Source organism: Lonchura striata, chromosome 4 (assembly GCF_050655825.1).
Source record: "Lonchura striata isolate lonStrDom1 chromosome 4, ASM5065582v1, whole genome shotgun sequence".
NCBI classification, from domain to species: Eukaryota; Metazoa; Chordata; class Aves; order Passeriformes; family Estrildidae; genus Lonchura; species Lonchura striata.
In genome coordinates, this window is record NC_140706.1 from 39,867,661 (window position 1) to 39,889,465 (window position 21,805).

The 21,805-nt window shown below is 34.3% G+C and overlaps 1 protein-coding gene across 5 annotated transcripts in view; it reads left to right on the forward strand.

Moving 5' to 3' along the window:
- FSTL5 (follistatin like 5) overlaps window positions 1-21,805 on the forward strand; it is a 375,292-nt gene that overhangs the window by 275,491 nt on the left and 77,996 nt on the right. For all 5 annotated transcript variants that reach the window (XM_085578843.1, XM_085578845.1, XM_077782912.2 and 2 more), the window contains one exon: window positions 12,896-13,062. In XM_085578843.1, coding sequence (XP_085434969.1) covers window positions 12,896-13,062 — 167 coding nt within the window. The remainder of the gene's footprint in view (window positions 1-12,895; window positions 13,063-21,805) is intronic.

Sequence of the window (21,805 nt, forward strand, 5' to 3'; positions counted from 1 at the left end):
ATTTTCATAGATTCAAACAACTCAAGGGCTTTTAGTTTAGGAGTTATAATGAAGTAATATTTGAGATCTACTTTTTTTTTTTCTTAAAAAAAATCCTTTTCTTAAAAAGATTTTTTTTTTCTTGGGGTTGGTTTGGTTTTATTCTTTAACATTAACTTAGTATAAAAACATGATTGACAGTACTTTATTTTCCTTCTTTTTCATTGAAAAATACTTCCTCCATTCCAAATTAAGGTATTCTTTAGATTAAAGCAGTGGAATTGTTGACTTCTTCAGCTAACAGGCCAGCTAATGCTAGTCTATATTCCTTTTCTTCCAGGGTAGTTTACTCTCCTGACTCATTATGCTAGTCTCACCACCATAAACTACCTCTGGCCTGGCAATTTTGTACTGATGGGTTCTAAAACAATATTATCACTATATGCTTGCCCGGTGTTTTCTTCCTTGTGCATTTCCTGTTGACCACCATCAGTTACAGGATACTTTGTTCTGACCATATGGATTTATTTTTCTGATTAGGGTGGCTTTATTATAAAGCTGTGTTACTGCAATAGATCATGGACTGTGCTTCTAGAGCTGTGGATTCTGTTTGATGTTCCAGATTCAGACTACATTTGGAGCTTAGACTGCAAACTTTAATCTGTATGTTCTGTAAGTGTGTTTGTGTCCCAGCCTTGTGTGTATATCCCATTCCAACACACCCTCTTTTCTTTTGTCATTTGTCTGCAAACGTTCTGTGTGAAAAGAATGATTCTTTGTTATCAAGAAGCAGCATTTTTCCATATCAGGAATTCATCAGCAGACTTTGAGTAGGAATTTTTATATTTCAGATGTGTCTTCCCATTTCTGAAGGCTGATGTGATGGCTCAGCACCATAAATCCAGATTTTGAGGGATTGTCAATAAAAGAGTGATCTGGAGTAGGGGGAAGTGAGACTAAGTTTGATTTTCTAAAACTTTGTGAAAACTTTATTTTAAAGTTTAAACCTACATCTGCAATATGCATTGGCATGTTCTGTGAATGACTGAAAAGATAAACTGTGAAACTGTGCAGTCTTGGATGGGATAGTGGGAAAGCTCATATTTCAGCTAAGGAAGTGTTCCAGAGATGACAGGACTTGACACTGTAGACAGCTGAATGCTGTTCCAGGTCTTGTCAAAAAGCTGTACAGGAAAATCTGAAAAGAGTAATCTAAGAGGTGGTTTCTAGAATCTTTGTTTTATAAAGGTTTAAAAGTCATGGTGACTCATGGTGACTGGGTCCATAGCAGATGACTTCTACAGGATATACATGAGAGACATAATTGCAAATATTGTTATTTTATACACCTATGTAAAAGTCTGAATGGTTTCTAGTATCAATTTATATTTGCTAAAGTTTATATTTGTGATCGATGTTTTGTAAACAATTTTCTTATCTTGGAACAAAGTGAAAAGTCAGTAGCAATAGAAGGCAATCTGGTTAATATATTTGTATTTAATTGTATACACTCCTCCTATTCTGACCTCAAGGTGTCCTCTGGTATTATCTTCTGAGGTAAATTGTTGGGTGAAAAGTAAAGTGCTTACTGTCATGTTCTCCCTGTTGTCTAAACTACCATTCTTACTGGAACACTGGAGCTCCCACCTTGCCATGCAGGAGGAGATGTGCGTTTGGGAACAGACACATCTTTCCCACAATTCAGGCAGGAAGTGGTAAGGGTGCATACCTGCAAACTCTAATGGGTTAACACACCAAGTTGTGCTGCCAAGCTGCAAGGTAGGCATAGCTGTGAACCTTCCTCCCCTCCCTCACCCAGTGATGAAGGTCAGTTCCAGATGTGCTAAAAGCCAGGTGATGCTTGCTGCAGTATCCGGAACTATTGCATAAGTAGTAAACCTGAATGTGTTCAAGAAGGGACTAGAAGAACTAACAGGATCAGTGGATGTAAACAGTAACACAGAGAAACAAAAGGGGAAGTAGGACTGGGGAGAAATAAAAGATGAGAATAAGGAGATGAAATGAAGGGGTGGGGGGAGGGAAAGAAAAAAGCACAGACTATTCTAAATGCATCTACATTCTGTGTAGCTTGAAAAGCAGTCAGAAGGAAAAGCAAAGATTTATTAACAGGTTTTAAATGGAAGTAAATCAGAGAAGTTGTCAAAACACTGATTTTAGATATAACAATCTTGTGAGGTTGTGTACATATATAGGTGTTATTATTGATTTGGAGAAAAACACTGAGGTCATTGGCTGTCAACCTCCTGGTGTTCTTTCTATGAAGTGTCATTTTCATATTTTCATATGTTCTTTCTTTTTTTAGCTGAAGAGAGATGTTTTTTAAAACTATTACTGAAAAATAATCTTTTTATCTTTTGAAAGGAACAGATGATGTGAAATGATAAGTATTTTTTAAACATTTCTGTGGGGAGAAGTATTGTGGTTTTAAGAGTTCTATCCACTGTGATGAGTTCCACTTTAGTTAGGCTATTTAGAAGCCTTGCTTAGGCTGCTCACAGCTGCAAGTGTGTCCCAAATTTGGAAATCTGTGGCTTAGTCTGGCCTCATTGCATTTCTTCCTTGCTATTCCGTGAAGTTTTTGTTGCCACTCATTGCATATTCTGCTACATCAGAGGAACATTCAGTGTTCTTTTCAGCAGAATGATCTCTTTGTAATACTTGTTTCTGTCTACATCATTCCAAAATTGAAATATAAGCTACTAAATTTATAAATAACCCCAAACTCAAATTAATAAATGCAATGGTATGAATAATTTTTTTTTAAACAAACTGAACCACACTGATATATAACTGAAGGAATGTAAGTAAGGAAATAAGGAAAATAAAGACCTTTTCCTGAACATATTCTCCCTTACTAACTAAATATAATCATAATTTGAAGACAGTGATATCTGTGCAATCACATATATGCCCATAATGCAAGATAAATGTCACACCCAGCTTAAGGTTTAAAGTTAATGAATACATTTACAGTGGCTATAGGACGTCATCATATTTTTCTTTACTTTTTTCCATCTGATCAGTCACTATAGTAGTCAGCAAATCCAGAAGAAAAATTGTTAAAATATATTTTAAAATACGTATTTTTTGGTGTAGATAATTTCTAGCGCCAAGAAATATGTCCCAGAGGAGTTGGTGAAATGCACAGAAACTGACAGAATGCACAGAAGTATCAAATTGAAGCTTTTCAGAAACTTGGTCATGTACATAAGTTGGTGTTGATGTGATGTTATCAGCAAAACTAGAAAGGTGTTTTGGAAATGGTGCATTACATTCAGCAAAAATGAAAAATGCTCCTTCTCAAAAAGAAACAGGATAGGTCCTTATAGTAATGAAATTAAAAATTTTGTTCAACCTAAGTAACTCGCAAAATTTTTTCAATTACTATCTTTTTAATATGCCATTTCTCACTCTCTTCTGCATTTTTTCCTCTTTTGTACATCTTAAATACCTTTCTCACCACTGTTGCATAGACTTAGCACAGCAATTTTAAAAGATCTGAAGTTCAGCTTTGTGCATCTAAAAATACTAACTTCAGAAAATTAAGAACTGAGATGACCCAAAAAGTGCTGATACTAAATTGAACATCCCATCCATGTTGGATCAGTACCTGATATGCTTTCTGCTGTTATTGTTTTAAAAAACTGACACAGTCCAATTCTGCAATGGTTGTTATTAAAAATGCACTAGCATAGCAAGAATTATCTTTCTATTTTAAAAGAAAATATCTGAAACTCAAACACAGGCAGTATTTTTTAGTGACAATGTCCGTGTTGTTGTGGAGAGTCATTCTCCATATTCTGAACAAAAACACATATTCTCTGCTGAATTTACAAGGGATATAATGTAAAGTGTTAAGTGTTTAACACTAAATGAGAAAATTTGTTGCAAGTCTGTGAGGTTTTTTAGGTTCAAAAATTTCTCATTTGAAGTGCACATGCTAATACTGCTCTGTGGTCTGCTAGATTTTTGTTTTTGGTTTATTTTTGCACAGGTCATTTTTACCATATGCTCTCCTCTTATCTTAAAATTTAAAAAAGGCATTTTTTCATAGACTTCTAAAAAGTAACTATTGCTGCAAGAACAACTGTGTTTAAGCAGATGTGTTAGAAAACATTGAAATGCTATGGATGCACAGTCATTATTCATGTGTGCCCACAGAAATTATCATTGCTGTGGGTGTGACATCACATATCAGGACAGGTATGATTGGAACAGGTAATTTGGCATATTTTCTTCAACAGTAATGTATCTTTTTTTTTTGTGAAAACTTATCATATTTTCTGGACTGTTGTGGTTTCTGCTATGTTGGAAATATTTTTATGTACAAGAGTTTTAACTGTATCTTGCTAATCTCGAATGTAGCCTTTAAAATTGAATCTAAGTCTAAAAATGAGAACAGGTTAACCAAAAATTATTACTTCATTTACTTGGAAATTCTTTTCTAAACATAATTTATAATTAACTTTTGCAGAAACTTTATAGGCTAGAAATATATTGTTGTCTAACTTGGAATATTGAACCTATAAAAGTTGCAAGTTTATATACACATAAACCTAGGATACCTCATCTGACTACTTTCAGATCAGCAATTCCAGTAACATGCATCAAATCAAATTTTAACTCATCACAATAACTTTGAAATTTCCCCTTGGATTCACTGAATGGTGCATGAAATCAGTTACAGAACATTGTGAGAGGATATGTTAAGGTTGGGCAGGCAGTTTCAGTCCACTGAGATGGTAGTAGAGACAGGAGGGAGAGAGACTTAATATTTGCCACTTCATTTACTGTCTCTTCAAGAGACTTAAGTGCATAAAAGCTGGAATTACATTCTTCTTCATGAGGAGAAAGAACTAGTCTGTCAATCAGGATAGGCAAACTTTGGATTGTTTTGTTTATGACTAATAAATGGCATGTGGGAAACATGCCATCAACATTACAGGAGTAGATTGCTGATTTCCCTTGCAGTGGAAGACATCGAATCTGTACAGATCAGGAGTTGACTTTCTTGGCCTGGTTTTCCCCTTAGGCTTCCAAAGTTCCCATAACAATTGAATTCAACTTCACAGGGTTCTCAAAACAACATAGTCTGTCAGGTAGACTCTTTATTTGCACTGTTGTAAATATCCTTAACAAATGCAGTAATGATACTTTTCAAAACATGCTCAGTGTTCATCTAATACAGATACAAGAATATAAGGCAAGAGCTAATACATATGGATTTTGTGCACATTTGTGTAAAACACAGGGTCTTGAGGAGGAGTTTGAGTCAATGGATATAAATTAAACTACTTAAAAGTTCTTACTTTTAAATTAAATTTAAACCACACGTATTATGAGTTTAGAAATTTTGTTTTACTTTAATCAGTTTATGAATTTGAAATTAACAAAAGGTGATAATTGCTGATTTTAATGATTGCCATTATTAATGTTTTTTAAAAAGTTAAAATGTATAATGTATGAGCAAAGATATTCAGAAGAAATACTATTCAAATCAATTAAAAATATCAGAGGTGTAAAATTATTTTCAAGAGGAAATACACACTGATTATTAATTCAGTTGCATTTCAGTTGATTTACTTGCTTCATTAAAAATGTTAAATTACCTTAAATTACCTTCACTTAATTTACTAAATGAACTAACAGTTAAAGCTTTCTTTCTGCAGAGAAAATTTAGAAATCCCATTTCCTGGGTGATTTCCATGTAGAATTAAGAAATATGCCTTATAACTACAAAAACAACTGTATTGGTCCCAGATCCAGCCAGTCCAGCTTTCTTTGAGCCATGAACATTACTTGATATTTAGAGAAGTGGAAAAATAATATCATTATAATTTCTCCCAAGTGTTTGTGTGATCTGCACATGTCATCTTCTGGAATCTATAATAACCTTTGGAAAAGATTTTCTTTTTCAGCTATATCACTTCAAACTAATGTCCTTCATTTTGAACTTGCCTCTCACTTATTTTGATGACTTTCCAGTGTAAAAAAAGCCAATAAGCCATCGTGCTGCCATGGAAATTCTTTTCCAGCATTTCCACGACATCCATGATTTTGCTGCCAAAGCTCTCTGCATCATTATGGTTTTTTTTGAATAAAAATTCAAGCCTTTGTGATTTTTTTAATATATATTTAAACTGCTCAATGCCTTGATAACTTTTCTTTCCTGAGCTTTTACCTACCATGCAGAACTGCATATGTTATGCATTCTACAAATTATGGAACAAGATTATTTTGGGTTTTGTTTGCTTTTAGTTGCTTTCCAAAGAATTCCTAGTCATTGATTTGAATTTTTCTCTGCTGGAGGGGACAGAGTTGATAAAGATGCTTGTCATCACTTCACTGTTTCTCTCCTGACAAATGAACTTGCAGCCCATTAATCCAAGTCTTTCAGCTACTTACAGTCACAGTCTACAGTCATTCTTCTTCTTCTTCAAAGAACCATTAAATAATAGACTTTTCTTCAATGGTAAGCACTAAAGACACACATCTGTAAACTTCTCAGAAATATAATAATCTATAATTTATTTAGTAATTTTATTTATTTCAATCTATTCTTTAAGAATTTAATTTAAAGATACTTGCTTCTCTAGTTATTTTTGGTCCTAAAAAATAGAATAAGAAAGCTGTTTCAGTAAAAAAAGAATTTGATTCACTGAAGCAGAAGGTCAGCTGATGTAGTCTAATTTATCCTTTATGCTTTTAAAACAGGAAGCACTCAATGTTTCTAGATATTGAACAAAATATACTCTCTTCTTGTGAGAGGAAGCAGAAATCTTGTGGTTCACATTTGTCTTTCAGAGAAGCTTCAAGTTTTTCCATAAAGTAAATGTTTCCTAGGATGCCATACCAATCCCCGTCTATTAATTTCGTTGTCTAGTACTATAAATAAATGCAGAAATGATTGTGTTTCCTTTCCTGTTTTTTGATGATTTTTTTCATGGAATTGGTTTCTACAGGACTTCCTAAAAAACATTAAAGCTATTACAATATTATATTTTCAACAAAAAAATGTTTCTCAAGTTTCTTGTCAGTGAAGAAAAAAGACAAATAAGTGATAATTATAACATTAAGAGCTTTCAGCTTTTTGTAAAAATTGCCTGAATTTCAATCCAAGCTCTGCAGCTAAAACATTAAGGAGTAATGAAAAAGTTATTTATGCTTTTTTGTTTGGTTGGTTTTTTGGTTTCTTGTTGTTGTTTTGTTTTTAGGGTGGGTTTTGTTTTTTTGTTGTTTTTTTTTTTTGCATGTTTGTGTTTGCTCTTTTTAATGGATTTTGGGAACAGAAAGACTTACTTGCTGGCATAAGACCTTAGAGAGCAGGCACCCATGAACCATGCTCTGTTACTTTTCATTCTGAAACATTTACTAAGTATGTGAATAATATGTTTACAAGTTCAAAGCAGAATATACAGCAGATAATGACAACATTAGTCATGCTAATGGTGATGTTTGCTGATTTTAAAATTGCTGTAAAAGAGCAGCAGAATGACACTGATGAAAAAGCTTCTGTTACGTCATTATAAGGAAAGTGGGATCAATGCCAGAAGAGTAAAAGGCACATTACCTAGCTGCATTTCAGCTAATTCAAGCAACTAAGTAATGTTATACATTCAGTATAGAGCTTAGTGTAGTTCATAGATAAAAGGCTTTTTGCTTGCTTTAAAAAGTTGTTTTATTTTAATTTGTTTGAAATAGGCAAACAATATAAATACAGGCTTGATATGGTCTTAATTTTCAATAGTGGGTACCATTTGGCATAATGTTCATTAGTTGAGACTTGGAAGGGTTTTGTGGCTGCTTTGAATAAATACACAGAACTTTTGGAAGCAAAAGAGAAGGTTCAAATTGCACATTTGTTAATGGTATTAAATTAACCAAGGCAGTCTACAGTTGAGTAAGACCTTCCTCTTTTCCTCTCTTTAACAACATAATCTATTATAAAGTGATACAGAGACTACAAATGTAACATCTTCTCATACACTTTAGCTATTAAAACCTTTTATTCAGAGTGATATTGTGGCTTTTCTTTACTCATCGTAAGAGACAGTAAGGAGCTATTTAGCCTAAATAAATTTCATATACTTCACTGTTTTTCTTCCCAGTAACCTGACTTGTTATTCGAAGACCACAAATGGCTTTTATGTTTGTGTACAGTTCCCTACAGTTCATTTGGGCCATCAAAGGAGTTGGAGATTGGATTTTTCATGTATAGGGAAAGAACTGAAAGAAATAACCCCGCTTTTACTATTTTTCCTTTATCTTCTTCAGAAAACTCAAATCCAAGCATAACATTTCTTTCCCTAAATGTGCTAAATTTAGACCATCAAACTCTTTCGTGTTATGCACACTGACCCAATGTCCTTAGGATTAAGAAATGAGAATTGTTGGTCAAAGCACTGTACAGCTGTCACTATCTTTTTTTTTTCCTAACAGAGCCCTACTGCCCCACTCTGTTTTAAAAGTTCAATAATATAATTTCAACTGTTGTCTTACACATAATTGATCATAATTTGCAGTATTTCTTGATTCATTTGGAGTGATGTAATTTTGCATTTGATTTCAGTAAGTTCTGAAGATATTTTTGAAAGCTATCAGAAATGTATTTATATTAGAATGTAATTAGACAATTATAATAGACAAACTATTTATAATTTGATCTAATTTTAATGAAAGGACAGACAAAAGTAGATTTATAGCATAGATTCTAGATAAAGAGAAGCAATGGGAAAAAAAATGCTTTCATAATTTTCAGTGAAGCACTTGGGATGTTTGCGTATTAGAATCTTTTTAGTCAGGTAAAATCATGGGGAGTTAGTAGTGGTAAAACGAATAAAGATCTGGATGAAGGGGAGATGATATGGTTTCAGTGAAATGGGAAAATATCAGTTTGAGGAGTTATTATTGAAGCTCTCCAGAAACCGCCTGGGAAGCAAACTTCTTTAAAGATTAGAACCTTAAGGCCTGGCACAATAAAAGTGATATGAAAATTAATGTTACAAAGTACAAATTATTATACATGGTTAAGAGTAAGAAATTATGCTTGAAGCTGAGAAGTAATCTACTGGAAAGAGCAGAGTCAAAAAAAGTTGTGTGGACCTGACATTTACAGGGCAACTGTAAGGAACCAGATGTGAAAATAGCAATTGCATTGTACAGATGTATTGGCTGAAGTTGTTCAGGAAAAGTTGATAATTTCCACTTCATTAATCCTAAATATTGTGTAAAGTTTTCTTTCATGTGTTTTAAAGAAGCATAAATTCAAGTTGGATCAAATACAGTGATAACTTCAGTAACAAAAACAAGATGGGAGGAGCCAGAAGAACTTGGCTCAAGACCATAAATCAGGATGAAGGGCAGGAGAGTTGGCAGAATGGCTTCAGCAGCCAAGGATCATATCAAATGCCTTCAACCTTCTCTCAACCAGTGCAGGAATGTCTCAGATTTAAATTATTAGTTTTGATTTGGTTTATTTGTTTGGGTTGGTTGATTAGTTAGTTGGTTTTGATTTTCTTTTGTTGTTTAAAATCTTTGATATTTTTGAGCCTTTTCAGTAAGTTTTCCTTTTTCCTGGTCAGTGTTAAAGTTCTAAAATGTCTTCCCAATAGTTAATATTTATTCTGCTTTCACTCCTTTTGTCCTATTTTATAATAGCTTTATTTTATTTCCAACCAGATATTTTTACACAGTTGTCTGTTGTTTTTGTCTCCTAACTATACTTCTAGATTTTATTTAAATGTTTGGGTTATTTTGATGTGGGTCTTTTGTTTGCATTTCTCCCCTTTATCTGAAAGAGTGTATCCAGTAACTTTTATAATTAAGAACCAGGGATGCATGTCAGATTGATATTGCATCTGGAGGAATTACAAACAAACTCATTAATATGGTGCATCATGGTAGAGGATCTGTGTTTCTAAAAATAGCAAGCTATAAGAAGTAGTTTCTACTGGCTCCTTATAATATTACTGCTCTGTAACCAGCAATACCAACATTTACTTTTTTGTGTGGTGATGGTGTCAGTAAACAGAATTCATTTCGCTTCCAGTCTTTCTAAACCTTAACACTGCCTTTTCATTTAATGTTAAATAAACAAAATGTGTGTGTTAAATAAACAAAATGTGTGTTGACCTACAAAGGTAACATAGAGGGAAAGCTAGAAGTCATCCTAGTCAGAAGTGTCTCTTAATGACACAATTTCAGTACCTGTGTATTTGCTCTCAGAACCATATTTATTTCTTTCAAGCAGAAGAGGTGGTAAATGCATCATTTACTTCCTGGGCCAGTGTTTTATATTTCCAAAGGAATGTCACAGTGCCTGAACTCTGAGACAAGTGATGCCCTGTGCACCTGATGGCTTTTTGCACACACCACACCCCTTCCACCCCCAGCGGTATTTACCTCTTTCACTGTGGCTGCCTGCAGACAGGAATTTTCAGTACAAAAGATTCTGCAGCAAGTGCTGCCCTCTAAGCTTGGGGCTTTTTGGATTGGGTGGTAACTTTTTTTCCCCCCCAGTAATGAGGAAATATGTGCAATAATTTTCTGTCAAGAAAATAAGAAAAGATATAATGTAACTTATAAGCCCTTTTTTCCTATGAAATAATAATATGAATATATGTAATTGTATAGCTTTATGAAAGTTTTTACATAAATTTTCACTAATTTACAGGAAAGCAGTGATTCTAGTGCATTTATTAAAATAGTTTTTTTTCATCTCTTTAAAAAAATATCTAGCATCAGTGCATTGACTAGTTCCAGGACTACAACTGTTTCTTAATCTTTTTAAATTCTGCATTTGGCCCTTTTGTTACAGTAGTCATGAAATAAAAATTCTGAATAGCTTATCAATATATTATATTGAAGACTGCAAATTTTTTCAGAAATTCTTTGTGAGTTTTCTCTGGCAAAATTACTGCTGTAATCCTATGTTATTACTATTGTTTTTGTTGCTATTATTATCATTATCTTAATTATTATTTATTATAAGGTTATTATTATTTTTAAAACCAAGACAGTTTGAAAATGTTAAAAAATATTTGAACTCTTGGTGTCAACCAAATTACAGCCTCTCAGTTTTGATTTCAGAATATCCTTGCTCATGTAGGAAATCTTAAGCTTTATATTTGACAGATGCTCTCTTTTCTAGTGCCATCTTCTAAAAATTATATACATCTGCAACAGTGACTGTGCTTGTTTATGTACGCATTCATAGTAATACTGAAGTTAATTGAAAAATGACTTTTAAATCTTGTAGAATTTAAGTTGCCTGTGTCGGTTTATCATGTGAAGGTTGGCAGCTAGCATAGACAGCCCTACAACACCAGCTGATGTCATGCCTTTCCTGGATTGAATAGTGACTTTAAAATATACAGATAATATAAATTTATAAATGAAATATCAGAATACTTACCTCACTTTTGAGATCTTTGCATAGTGACCTGAATAAAGAAGCAAAATATGTGTACTATTAGCTGGCTACCAGAAGTTCTGAATCATTCAGGAGCCATGCAGCTATGTTTCACTGTCTGAAAGATAGTGTCACTGAAGAACCATCTCCTGTAACAGAAAATGAAGTGCTTCTGAGGATGCAGTATATTTTAAAAAGTACAGTAAACATCAGAAGAATAAATTTAATTTAATTGGCACATTTAATTTTCCTTAGTGTAAAGCATTGTGTCAGGTAATGCATCTAGTTAAGAAAGTTCAGTCTCTTTTCGGCATATAAGGTGGGTACTGTCACTCATGTTTTGAGTCATAGAGTATATTCCTTTTGAAAGAAGAAAGAATCAGAGGGGCTCTCTTTAGAAATAAGTATAAAATTATATTTTTAAATCACATTTTTAAAGAATTTAATTATTGAACAGCTAAGCTTACTTTCATGCTTTTCTAATGCTTGCACTTGTAGGTGAGGGGTTGGAAGGAGGGTGGGAGGAAGTGTTAATTACAAAGTATTGCTTGTATGAGGCTGAAATAAACTTATAGAAGATCTTAGCTTCCTTACAAGTTCCTTCTTTGCTATAATGAAAGACTTAATGTCTCTTATATGAAAGTATTTTCATAAATAAAAGAGAATAGACCCATGATGTCATTTGTAGTTGAAGAATGAAAGATGAAAACCAGAGATTTTTCATCCTTTAGCAGCTGAGTGGAAACAAATTTATTTGGATGATCTTCAGTTTCTATGTTGTTCTTTTATCCAATATGAGAAAATCCTTACAAGTATAGAATTTTAGTAGGTTATGTTTAGTCAGGCTCACCACAGGTGAAAAGCTAATTCTCAGATGATCAGCCTGTAACTTAAGGCAATTACACAAGAGGGAAAAGTGTGCAGTGTTTCATCAGTTTGATGTGTATCACTCCTTTTTTTGCAACTGTCCAAATGAGTTCTGGGACATAGAAGTGAAATGGCCTTCTGTTAAAATTGGAGCTACTTAGTAAATAGATGAACAGAGAAAGTTTAAAGGTCTCGATTCCTATCACATATGTCTGAATTTTTAAAAGATTTTTTCAAACATTGAGTAATGAGGAATAACTAGTTAGCCTGAAAATATAGAATAAATGATCTGACTAGTCCACTCTGCCTGCCTGAACTGTCAGATCACTTCCAGTGTCTGACTTTGGATATGCAGTCATGTGTATTACAGTCCTACCTCTGGAATTCACTTTCATGTTAAATGCTGCTTCTTACAGGCTGATACTTGTCAGTCAATTTAATTGAAATGTCATGCTGACCTTTATATGAAATACGCTGAACTTGCTGGGGTTTTTGGAAGCTCTTTTTACTTTTGTTCCTGTTAAATTTCTTAAATTACCAGTATACAAAAAGTTCAAACTAATTAAGCTCATTAAACTGCCTGCTTCTTGATCTTACAAACAATACATTTTTTTGCAGATGTAGTTCAGCTGAATCTGCCTGAAGATCAAAAAATAAGCACCACTGCAGCAACAGTGGGACAGAGTGCTGTCTTAAGTTGTGGCATCCAGGGAACCTTGAGACCTCCCATCATCTGGAAGAGGAACAATGTAATTCTGAACAGCTTAGATTTGGAAGATATCAGTGTAAGTAACAGAAAGTTCTATTTAACAGATTTTTATGAAAACCTCTCATAAGTAATAGAAAAGTGATGCATTACATGCTACATACTCCTGATGTTTCAAAGAAAAGACATGGAAATGATATGCCACAAATTGTGCCTGGTTTTATTTGCTGTGTATTTGAACCCCTGTTAAATATAGAGAAAATATGTTTCACAGACCAATCATTTAAAACATAAATATAGCTGTAAAAGAACATGAGGGCTAAATTGCAGACCAAAATACAGTCAGCATTATACATTCAGGCTTATACAGTCTTCACATATTTAGAAGAAAAGAGAAATCTGTGACATGAACATTTTCATGTACAAACAGATCATAATAAGATTTCTTTTATAATAGTTCAATAGAAATCTATTTTTTTCCCCGAAATAAGTATTTCATAATACAATTAGTTGTTTTGCCCATTCCTCCAAACATTCAGCAGTATATATGGTACCTCTCAAAGAATGAAAAACAAAATATTAGTATAATTTGTAAATCTTTTTTTTCAGGAAGGCAAGCGTTTGCCACCTAACATTGCCATGACCTAAAAATACAGTGGAAAGTAGAAAACGAGTATTAGCATTACGTCCTAAAAATAAGCTTTCATCTAAATTTTGTATGCTTCTGGGTATGCTCTCTTTGTTTTGGCCATTTTGCATTAGCAAAGTTCTAAATGTGGACAAATTGTTACACTGGGAGTTGTGCTGTCTAACCCAAGTGAGTCTGAAATCACCTGAACTGTATGTGTGTGAAATATTGCTACAATCAAATACCTAGTTTCTCAATTTTTATTTCTTTTTTTAATTAATGGTTTATTTTTAAGGTGGAAATTGTTCCCATACATCTCTCTATTATGTCTGGTTTTGTTAATTCTGGTGGTAAGCTGAGCTTCCTCAGAGTGGTGGTTTGTAAAATAATAGACAATTTCAAAGCTCAAAAGCTCATCTTGATTTAAGTGATGGTTTTAAGACTTAGGATCAACCCAACATAATCTGAAAAGCTCTCTATTAAATAAGAATTGCTTTTGTTAGTTTGATATTAATCACATGACTTACATTGAAAAGTGTCTTGCCCATGTCCGCAAGATCCTGTCTGCAATATTTGTTACATTTCTGTAAATATTCCTGACGCTCAAAACCATTATTTGGAGTTCTTACTAGTCAATTCTAAGTGTAATAGATGGCATGAGCTGTTGATAGAAAAAGGAACATGCATCTGTACTCACAGAAATAAAAAGGAAATGATGAATGGAAACGAAGCTAAGAGCTCGGCTTCAGACTCAAAGGTTAAGCTGGCTTTTTTGCAGACATGAAAAGAGCAAGTGATTTCTAAGCTAGATACATACATATTTGAGTATGAAAAAAGCCAAACAAAACCAAAACACAAAAACAAAAAAGAAAAACCACCAGAGAAAGTTCTTGTCCTGAGTGCAGGTGCCCAGGAATTGGTAGTAGGGGTCACAGGTGTGGCCTCTCAGGGAAAAGGGCAGGGGATGTCATGTGCTGTATGCAGCCCTTCCTAAGGGACCATCAACAGGGCAGCAGCTCAGACACACCCATGGCACCTCCAAAAGAAAATTTAAAAAAAGGGAATAAAAAAGAGAGAGAGAGAGAGAGATTAGAGAACAAAAAAGTGCAAGAAACAGAAGACGTAAGTCTAAAGCTGGAAGAGCAGAAGGTACTCCTTGGTGAAGCAGATATGCAAAACACCTACATTGGAGCAGGTTTATCTTGAAGGACTTGACCAATTGCCTGACCAATCTGGTGACTTTCTATGATCCAGTTATGGCTGTGGTTGACAAGGCAGGACCAACAGATGTCACCTATCTAGACTTCTGCAAGGCCTTCTATATGGTTCCATGCAACATTCTTCTGGATGGATGGATGGAATGGATAGATGGATGGAGCCAGAGGTTGTGGTCAACAACTCTGTCATTGTGTCTAAATGGGGGCCAGTGACAAGAGGTGTCCCTCAGGGGTCTGTCTTTAGCCTAGTGCTCTTCAACATCTCTGTCAATGACACAGACAGTGGGATCGAGGGCACCCTCAGCAAGGTGACATGAAACTCAGTGGTGCAGTTGGCACATCTGAAAGCTGGAATGCCACCCAGGGGCATTCTCAGACAAATCTGAGAAGTGGATCCACAGGAGCCTCACTGTACATAAGCAAAAATTAAGTTATAGTTTAGTCCCTTAACAGTTTAGTTACAATTCAAATACAGAAAGAGAAGGTCATATTAAATATTCACGGAGTGAGGCACTATAATTAATAGAGCTCAAATATATATATGTGGGATATTAATATCTCTTTCTAGATAAAGTAAAATAGGGGGAAAGAAAGAATTAATGGTGTCTGGATTAAAAGAAGAAACAAAGAATGGAGAGAAAGACATTGAGTTATATTCATCCCCAGACCTTCTTTTCTTCAAAATTTATTTTACTTTTCACTGTTTTCACAGATTTGATTTGTGTCTCTTTATTTCTAGATTCTATACTCCTTGTATAATATAAGATGTCCCCAGAAGCAGTGTAATCTAAGTTTTACTATGGCTACATTATAAACTATAATGATGTTTGCCTAACTCTGGGAATTCTTAATTTACTCAGTTATACAAGAACCACATCTGAGCATCTCAAGACTAATAATGTTGTGTAAAGAGCAGTACATTTTCTGAAAATGACAAGGCAAACACTGACCTGGGAAGATAGATAGTTAGGGTTTTGGGGTTTTTTCAGTAAAATGGATCAAACTTCAACATAACTGGAAGTCAACACATATATAGGAAATCAGTCAGACTAAGCAGTAGTGACAGTGTAATTTTGTAAATCATAGGAAGTGCTCATACATAGAAATTTAGCTTTTGCACTATCTTGTTCTTGGTATGAATTAAGCTATTTACTTTGAAGAGGGACAAACACAGAACAATATAATGTCCTAGTATTTTGTCAAATGGAAAAATGCAACAAGAAGGAAAGGAGTCCATGTCTAAACTGATATTGATAGGTTCTTTTGGAGGTTTTTTTTTTAATATTCTACTCCTCTATTAAAGTGTACAAGATATATCTCTAACGCTGTGAACTGTGGAGTAGCTAAAAAGGAGTCTTCATGATAACTAGTGTCTTGTATATTGTAAGACATTTTAAAGAAATACTAAGAAATACTGTTTGACTTTCAAAGGATGATAACAGAAATTTGTATTTAAATAGTATATTTAAAAATGTTCTATGAAGTGTGTGTTAATAACATTACTGATAATATCTAGTCGATAATTTTAGAAGTCCTTAGTACTCCTCAACTCTTATGATACTTATAACTACTTTTTGTAGAAGTACTGCATCTTGCTACTAATCCTTCTCTTACTGAAACTGATGGGAGGCAAGGATAATTAGCACACATCTGAGTGAAATTATATGCCTCTGCATATTTTACTTAAATTGTAATATAATTGTGCCATGACTCACTGCAGAACTGATATCACAGGGCATTTTGATGATATTTCAGTACACATATGGAAAGGCTTTTTTTCCTTGCTGTTATCCTGCATCTTAAATTTAATATTTGGCTTTACACTTTCCTCTTTTTTTAATCTAACCTACTATTCATTACAGATAATAATTCCTATTTAAAAATAGCAGATGTATTTCCCAAATGCAATACATATTACTTTTTTAGTGTTAATTAATTAACTTTTTCAAGTCTTTGTAACTTATTTTACTTTATTCATTTTCTGATACTTTATTCCGATTTTGCCTTCAGGTTCTTTCCAATACATGTGAGCAATCATACTTTTCTTGTAAGATCTTGGCCCTTTTTCTTACATTTATTGAAGTTCTACTCGGATGGTTTGCTCACGTGCAACGTTTAACAGTAACTTTTCAAAATAGTGTAGCTCAGCTTTTTCCTTTTGGTAAAAGATCATTGTATCTCTCTTTAGGCTGCCTTCATGGAAAGCATGTAATGTTTCCATTTTGCGGTTTTTGAAGTTTTATATAGGTTACCTTTTTCTCAAAACTTCTGATTTGTTTATCTTGTTAAAATTAATTTGCACATTAAAGTTGACCCTTTTTTGGTGGCAGTCAGCATCTTCTTCTTCACATCTATGCCCTTCACCCACCAAGAAAACACAAAATACTGTAATGGAGAATATCAATAAAAACTGACATTCTTTAAAGAACACAATAGCTTCCATTCTGTAGAGTTGTTATCAGAAACTGATGACAGAAAGGTTTTCAGATTGTCCAAAACACTAAACACCTTTCCTAGAAAGGACTCTAGACATCTGACCTCTTCTTTTTCTTCCAGCTTCCCATTCTGTGTTCCCCCTTTTATTATTCTTAAGAAAAATCTCAGGAGAACCTAATGAATTATTCCTTTTCACATTGTTTTCTCCCATGAGATAGAATGGGCCTACATGCAAACTTCTCTTCTTGCACTGTTGAATTTTTCTTAATACAGCACAGTTATGACTTTAACACAATGTTAGAAATATGAATGCTCAGTCTAAGAAAAATGTGTGTGTGTGCACACGCATGTGTGTTTGTACTTCTGACAGAATCCCAGATGAACCATAAATTTCAGAGAAATATTCTTCAATCTTTTCCCCAAATCACATTAAACAACTCTTAAAAGTAATTAAAAAAAAAAAAAGTTAGACTATAAACTAGAGGACTTAAATTTAAAGAAAGTGAAAATTAATAGTCAAAACCAAATAGTGTCCTGGTTCTGGCTGGTCATATTAAATTTTTGCAGTAGCCAGGAAGGAGCATGTCTAGGACCCAGACAGTATTCTACTACCTCACATCATTTTTTGAGAATGGGAGAAGGAGTCCCTTCCACATGAGTAGCATGGCAAAAGGGAGCAGTCAGCTGTGGAGGCAGGTGAGCAATCATGTATGAGTAGTTCACTTCTTTTCTTCTTGCATAACCTGTCATTAGTATTGTTGCTGTTACTGTTTGTTTTCTTATTTCATTGTTATTTCCAGTAGATTATTCTCACCTCAACCCATGATGTTTCCCTCTTGTTCCTCCAGTTCTCCTCCCCAGCCTGCCACATGACAAGGGGGGGGTGATCTAACTCCACATGGTTTGGCAAGTCTCAGCAGGAACATTACATTAGGGAATACCATTCCTAAACCTTGACAAAAAGATATTCAAAGTTCACATACATTTCTTTATTCTCAAATATCCTAAAAGAGGGAATGCCTGCTTGCAGTCAATGCACTGACTCTGTGATTTACTGTGGCAAGCTCTGCATGCTCTTGTTTTATTCCTGAGGTTTTCCCTCCTCCCTGAAGTGTTGCCATGGGCCATCTTATTGCTTATGTGAGGGAAAGTGTAGAGGTCCTATGACATGAAGGGAGCCCCAGAACCTTCTTCCCTTTGAAGTGATGCTCCTAACCTCGTCCTTTTTGGATGTAACTCATAGTCCAACAATGAACAAATAAAATGCCATAAGCAAAAAGCTGGCAGTCTTGTTCAATACAAAATCTGGATCCTGGTCAGTTTATTTTGAGCTTTAATTAGTAAATTGAAGTCCAGAAATTTTGGTGTGTGATCTTCTATGTGGTATTTTGTGTGTTACAAACACAACATATATATATATATGAAATAGTATATCTATAACTTGATTGCATATGAAGTTCATTTTAAAAGCCTAGTTGCAGGCTTTCCTTGTACATTATGCTTATGACACCTCTTAAACACATTACATCTCTCAGATATTTTCTACTAATTTTTCTGATGGGGTGGTTGGATTTGATTAACAGTGACTCATCAAAGTCAGCATGTTTCTATTTTTATCTATATTGAATTACCCTTTATCTGTTACACAGTTTTTCTTTTAAGTAAGATGCATATTATATTTTCTTTTGTATTTCATGAGTTGAATGCCAGTTTTGTTTTCTTTTCTACTTCACTTGTTATGATCTGATTGTTGAGAGATGCCTCTGCCTGAATTAATTTGAAAATGAGACCATATGTCAAAATCAGTAGTATGGATTTTATTTAGCAGTAAATGTGAGGCACATAGGTAGAAATAGGAAACAGCAGGGAGGAAGTGAAGGAGGGAGAGATCAATAAGAAAATAATCACCACACTGTGCATCCAAAGACCTCCCATTGGTCCTTCTTCACCCTGGTCTTCTCAGTATTGGGAGTCCCAGAGTCATTCTGGAGGTGACACTTTTCTGTAGTCCAATTTGTGGGTATCCATGGGTGTTCAAAGATGTTCCCATTACTGAGGGTGGTATGTATAAAGCAGCTGTTTCATTTCCCACAGTTTGCCATAGTGGGAATTCTTGTCTGGATGCAGTAACCAGGATGTTAACCACACTTCAGCTCCTCTAGGCCTGGAATAAGCCTCTTCCTGTTGAAAATTCCTGTCTTCTGTGCTTATTTCAACTTCATGCTGCTGTGGCCTTGACAATGTTTGAGGCAATCGTGGTCTTTTAAGTCTCATACATCTCCCTGTGGCACAAACAGTGTCTTCCTGGGACCTTTTTTTCATTTTACAGGCTATCCATGAGGGTGATGTGTTTGTAGAAAAGTCAGACAAAATATAAAAAAGGCAGGAGAATGACACAATTATACAGTGCACAATAGGTATCCCAACAATTAAAAATGAAATTCCAGTTGCAATCATCAACCCAATTTTCATTATAGCCCTTGTCCCCACCCCACAGGTCACAAGAATTAGAATATGGACATCGGCCATGAAACTAGCCTTGATTTTGGAGTGATTGGAAATGCTCTGATATTTGATCGGTGATTTCTTTCTTTTTGGCTTGGGCTTCTTGAAATGTTGATGTTGCATGGGGAATGGTAATGCAACACTCAGTTTCAGTAAGAGTTAACATTCTACATATTCCTTGTTCCTTTAATAATAACATATCTAATGCCAACTGATTTTGTAAAGCCATTTTTGACACTCTTGGTCTTGCAAGTTCAGCTCTAGGAGCAGATGCTTGGCTCAATTACCTGGGGGCATGTACCTGCCATGTAATATTTCCCAAGTTCCATTCGTGTTGTATGAGAACTATAGAAGGTCTAAAAAATAAAAGTCCCAAAACTATATTTTTTCCCTACTGTACAATAATCACATCTATTACTGATCAATTCCCATCTTTTTTCAGGAGAACATGTTTTCTGCTGTGTCTTTCCTGATAATGAATAATGAAAGATGGAATTTGGGTAAATGGATGAGAGTATTATCCTGCACCTTAGACCTGTGTGCTCAGTTAGGAACATCCCAAAGCTAATCCAGGGGGTGCAGGATAGCTGCACATCCAGGTGTCTATCAAGTACATTTGGGGTTTGAATTTAGGAGTAACTTCTACTCCTTTTTGTTTTAGGCACCAGAACTTTTATCATGCTTTTTTTTTTTTTTTTTGGCTCTTGCCCATTTTCCCTGTATTTCAAAATTAGTGGAAAGCTGTTTTATATTTTGTGTTACAAAATGACTTCTAAAATTCTTAAGCATCTTTTTTTCACTCCTATAGTATCTTTCTTCCTTAAACTTTTCTTTCAGTTCAAATTCATTGTTTTCTCTGTTTTTTTCTATATATCTATATAAAGATGCAGGTTATGTCTGTGTTCAATATTGGTGTTACTAGCAAATTCATTTTGTGCTATTAATTTCTGATTAGGTCATCAAAAAATTGCAGTTCAATTTTTTGTATGGTTATAGACCTCACTTCTGCTCTATACATCCATCAACTGGGTGAAAAACAGTATCATTTCTGAATAATTTTATTACTAGTTACATATTTATTTCTCCACCTTTTCCAGGTCATTTTGCAGTAGTTTTTGCTATCCTAGCAGACTTAATGCTTTTCACAGCTTTCAGAAGAATTATGTGAAAGGGTTTTATAGCACACAGAAAGAATACTGAGCTTTTCAGGTTATTATTTTAGAAAAGAAGTCTTGAAAGAGCAACCTGACTACACTACAGCTAGCAGTAAAGGTCATTCCTTCTTAAGAGCATGAGAAAGATGCTTTGTTAATAATGGCCTCCTGTGGCTCACAGTCCTGACTTTCCAATCATTGCTGTAGTACATTAAATAGGAGGGCTATATCACCAGCAATAAAAATGCTTTGATATCCAGGAGTCAGTTTCATTGAACAGAGAGGCACAATTGCTTAAATACGAAGGAAAAAAAAAAAAAAAAGACAAATCATGTCTGGCCCACCCTCACAAGCAGCCCAGAAGGAAAAATTAGGAGAGGTAGGATATAATTACCTGTTGGGAATCTGGCTTAACTGGCATTTATATATTTTCAAAAAGAATAATACTTTTTAAAAATACTGCAGAATTGTACAAGAGCATTTACTTAGTACTGACATAGGAAGAAAATTTCTACCCACCTAAAAAATAATTGGTACCATTACTTGCAAAAGTGAACATGAAGCAAATTGTTTGTCTAGACCAAGTCTGATCATTTTGTGAATGCTGACTGGATAACAACAGAAGAGGATATATCTGTCATGATTTTTTAAATTATGATATTTAAGATTTCTCTGAATCAAACTGGCCAGTGATCTATCTACTCATATACCTGACACCATGTATCCATTCATATCTAAATTTAATCAGATCTTCTTTAGCTCAGACTGATTCATCTTTCACCTGTTCATTTTTTCACCTTCATGTGTGTTCTTCCTTCTTTTTCATTTTTTGTACTGTTCTTACATTACTATCTTTATAATCTAGGGCTGCCTTTGCAAAGG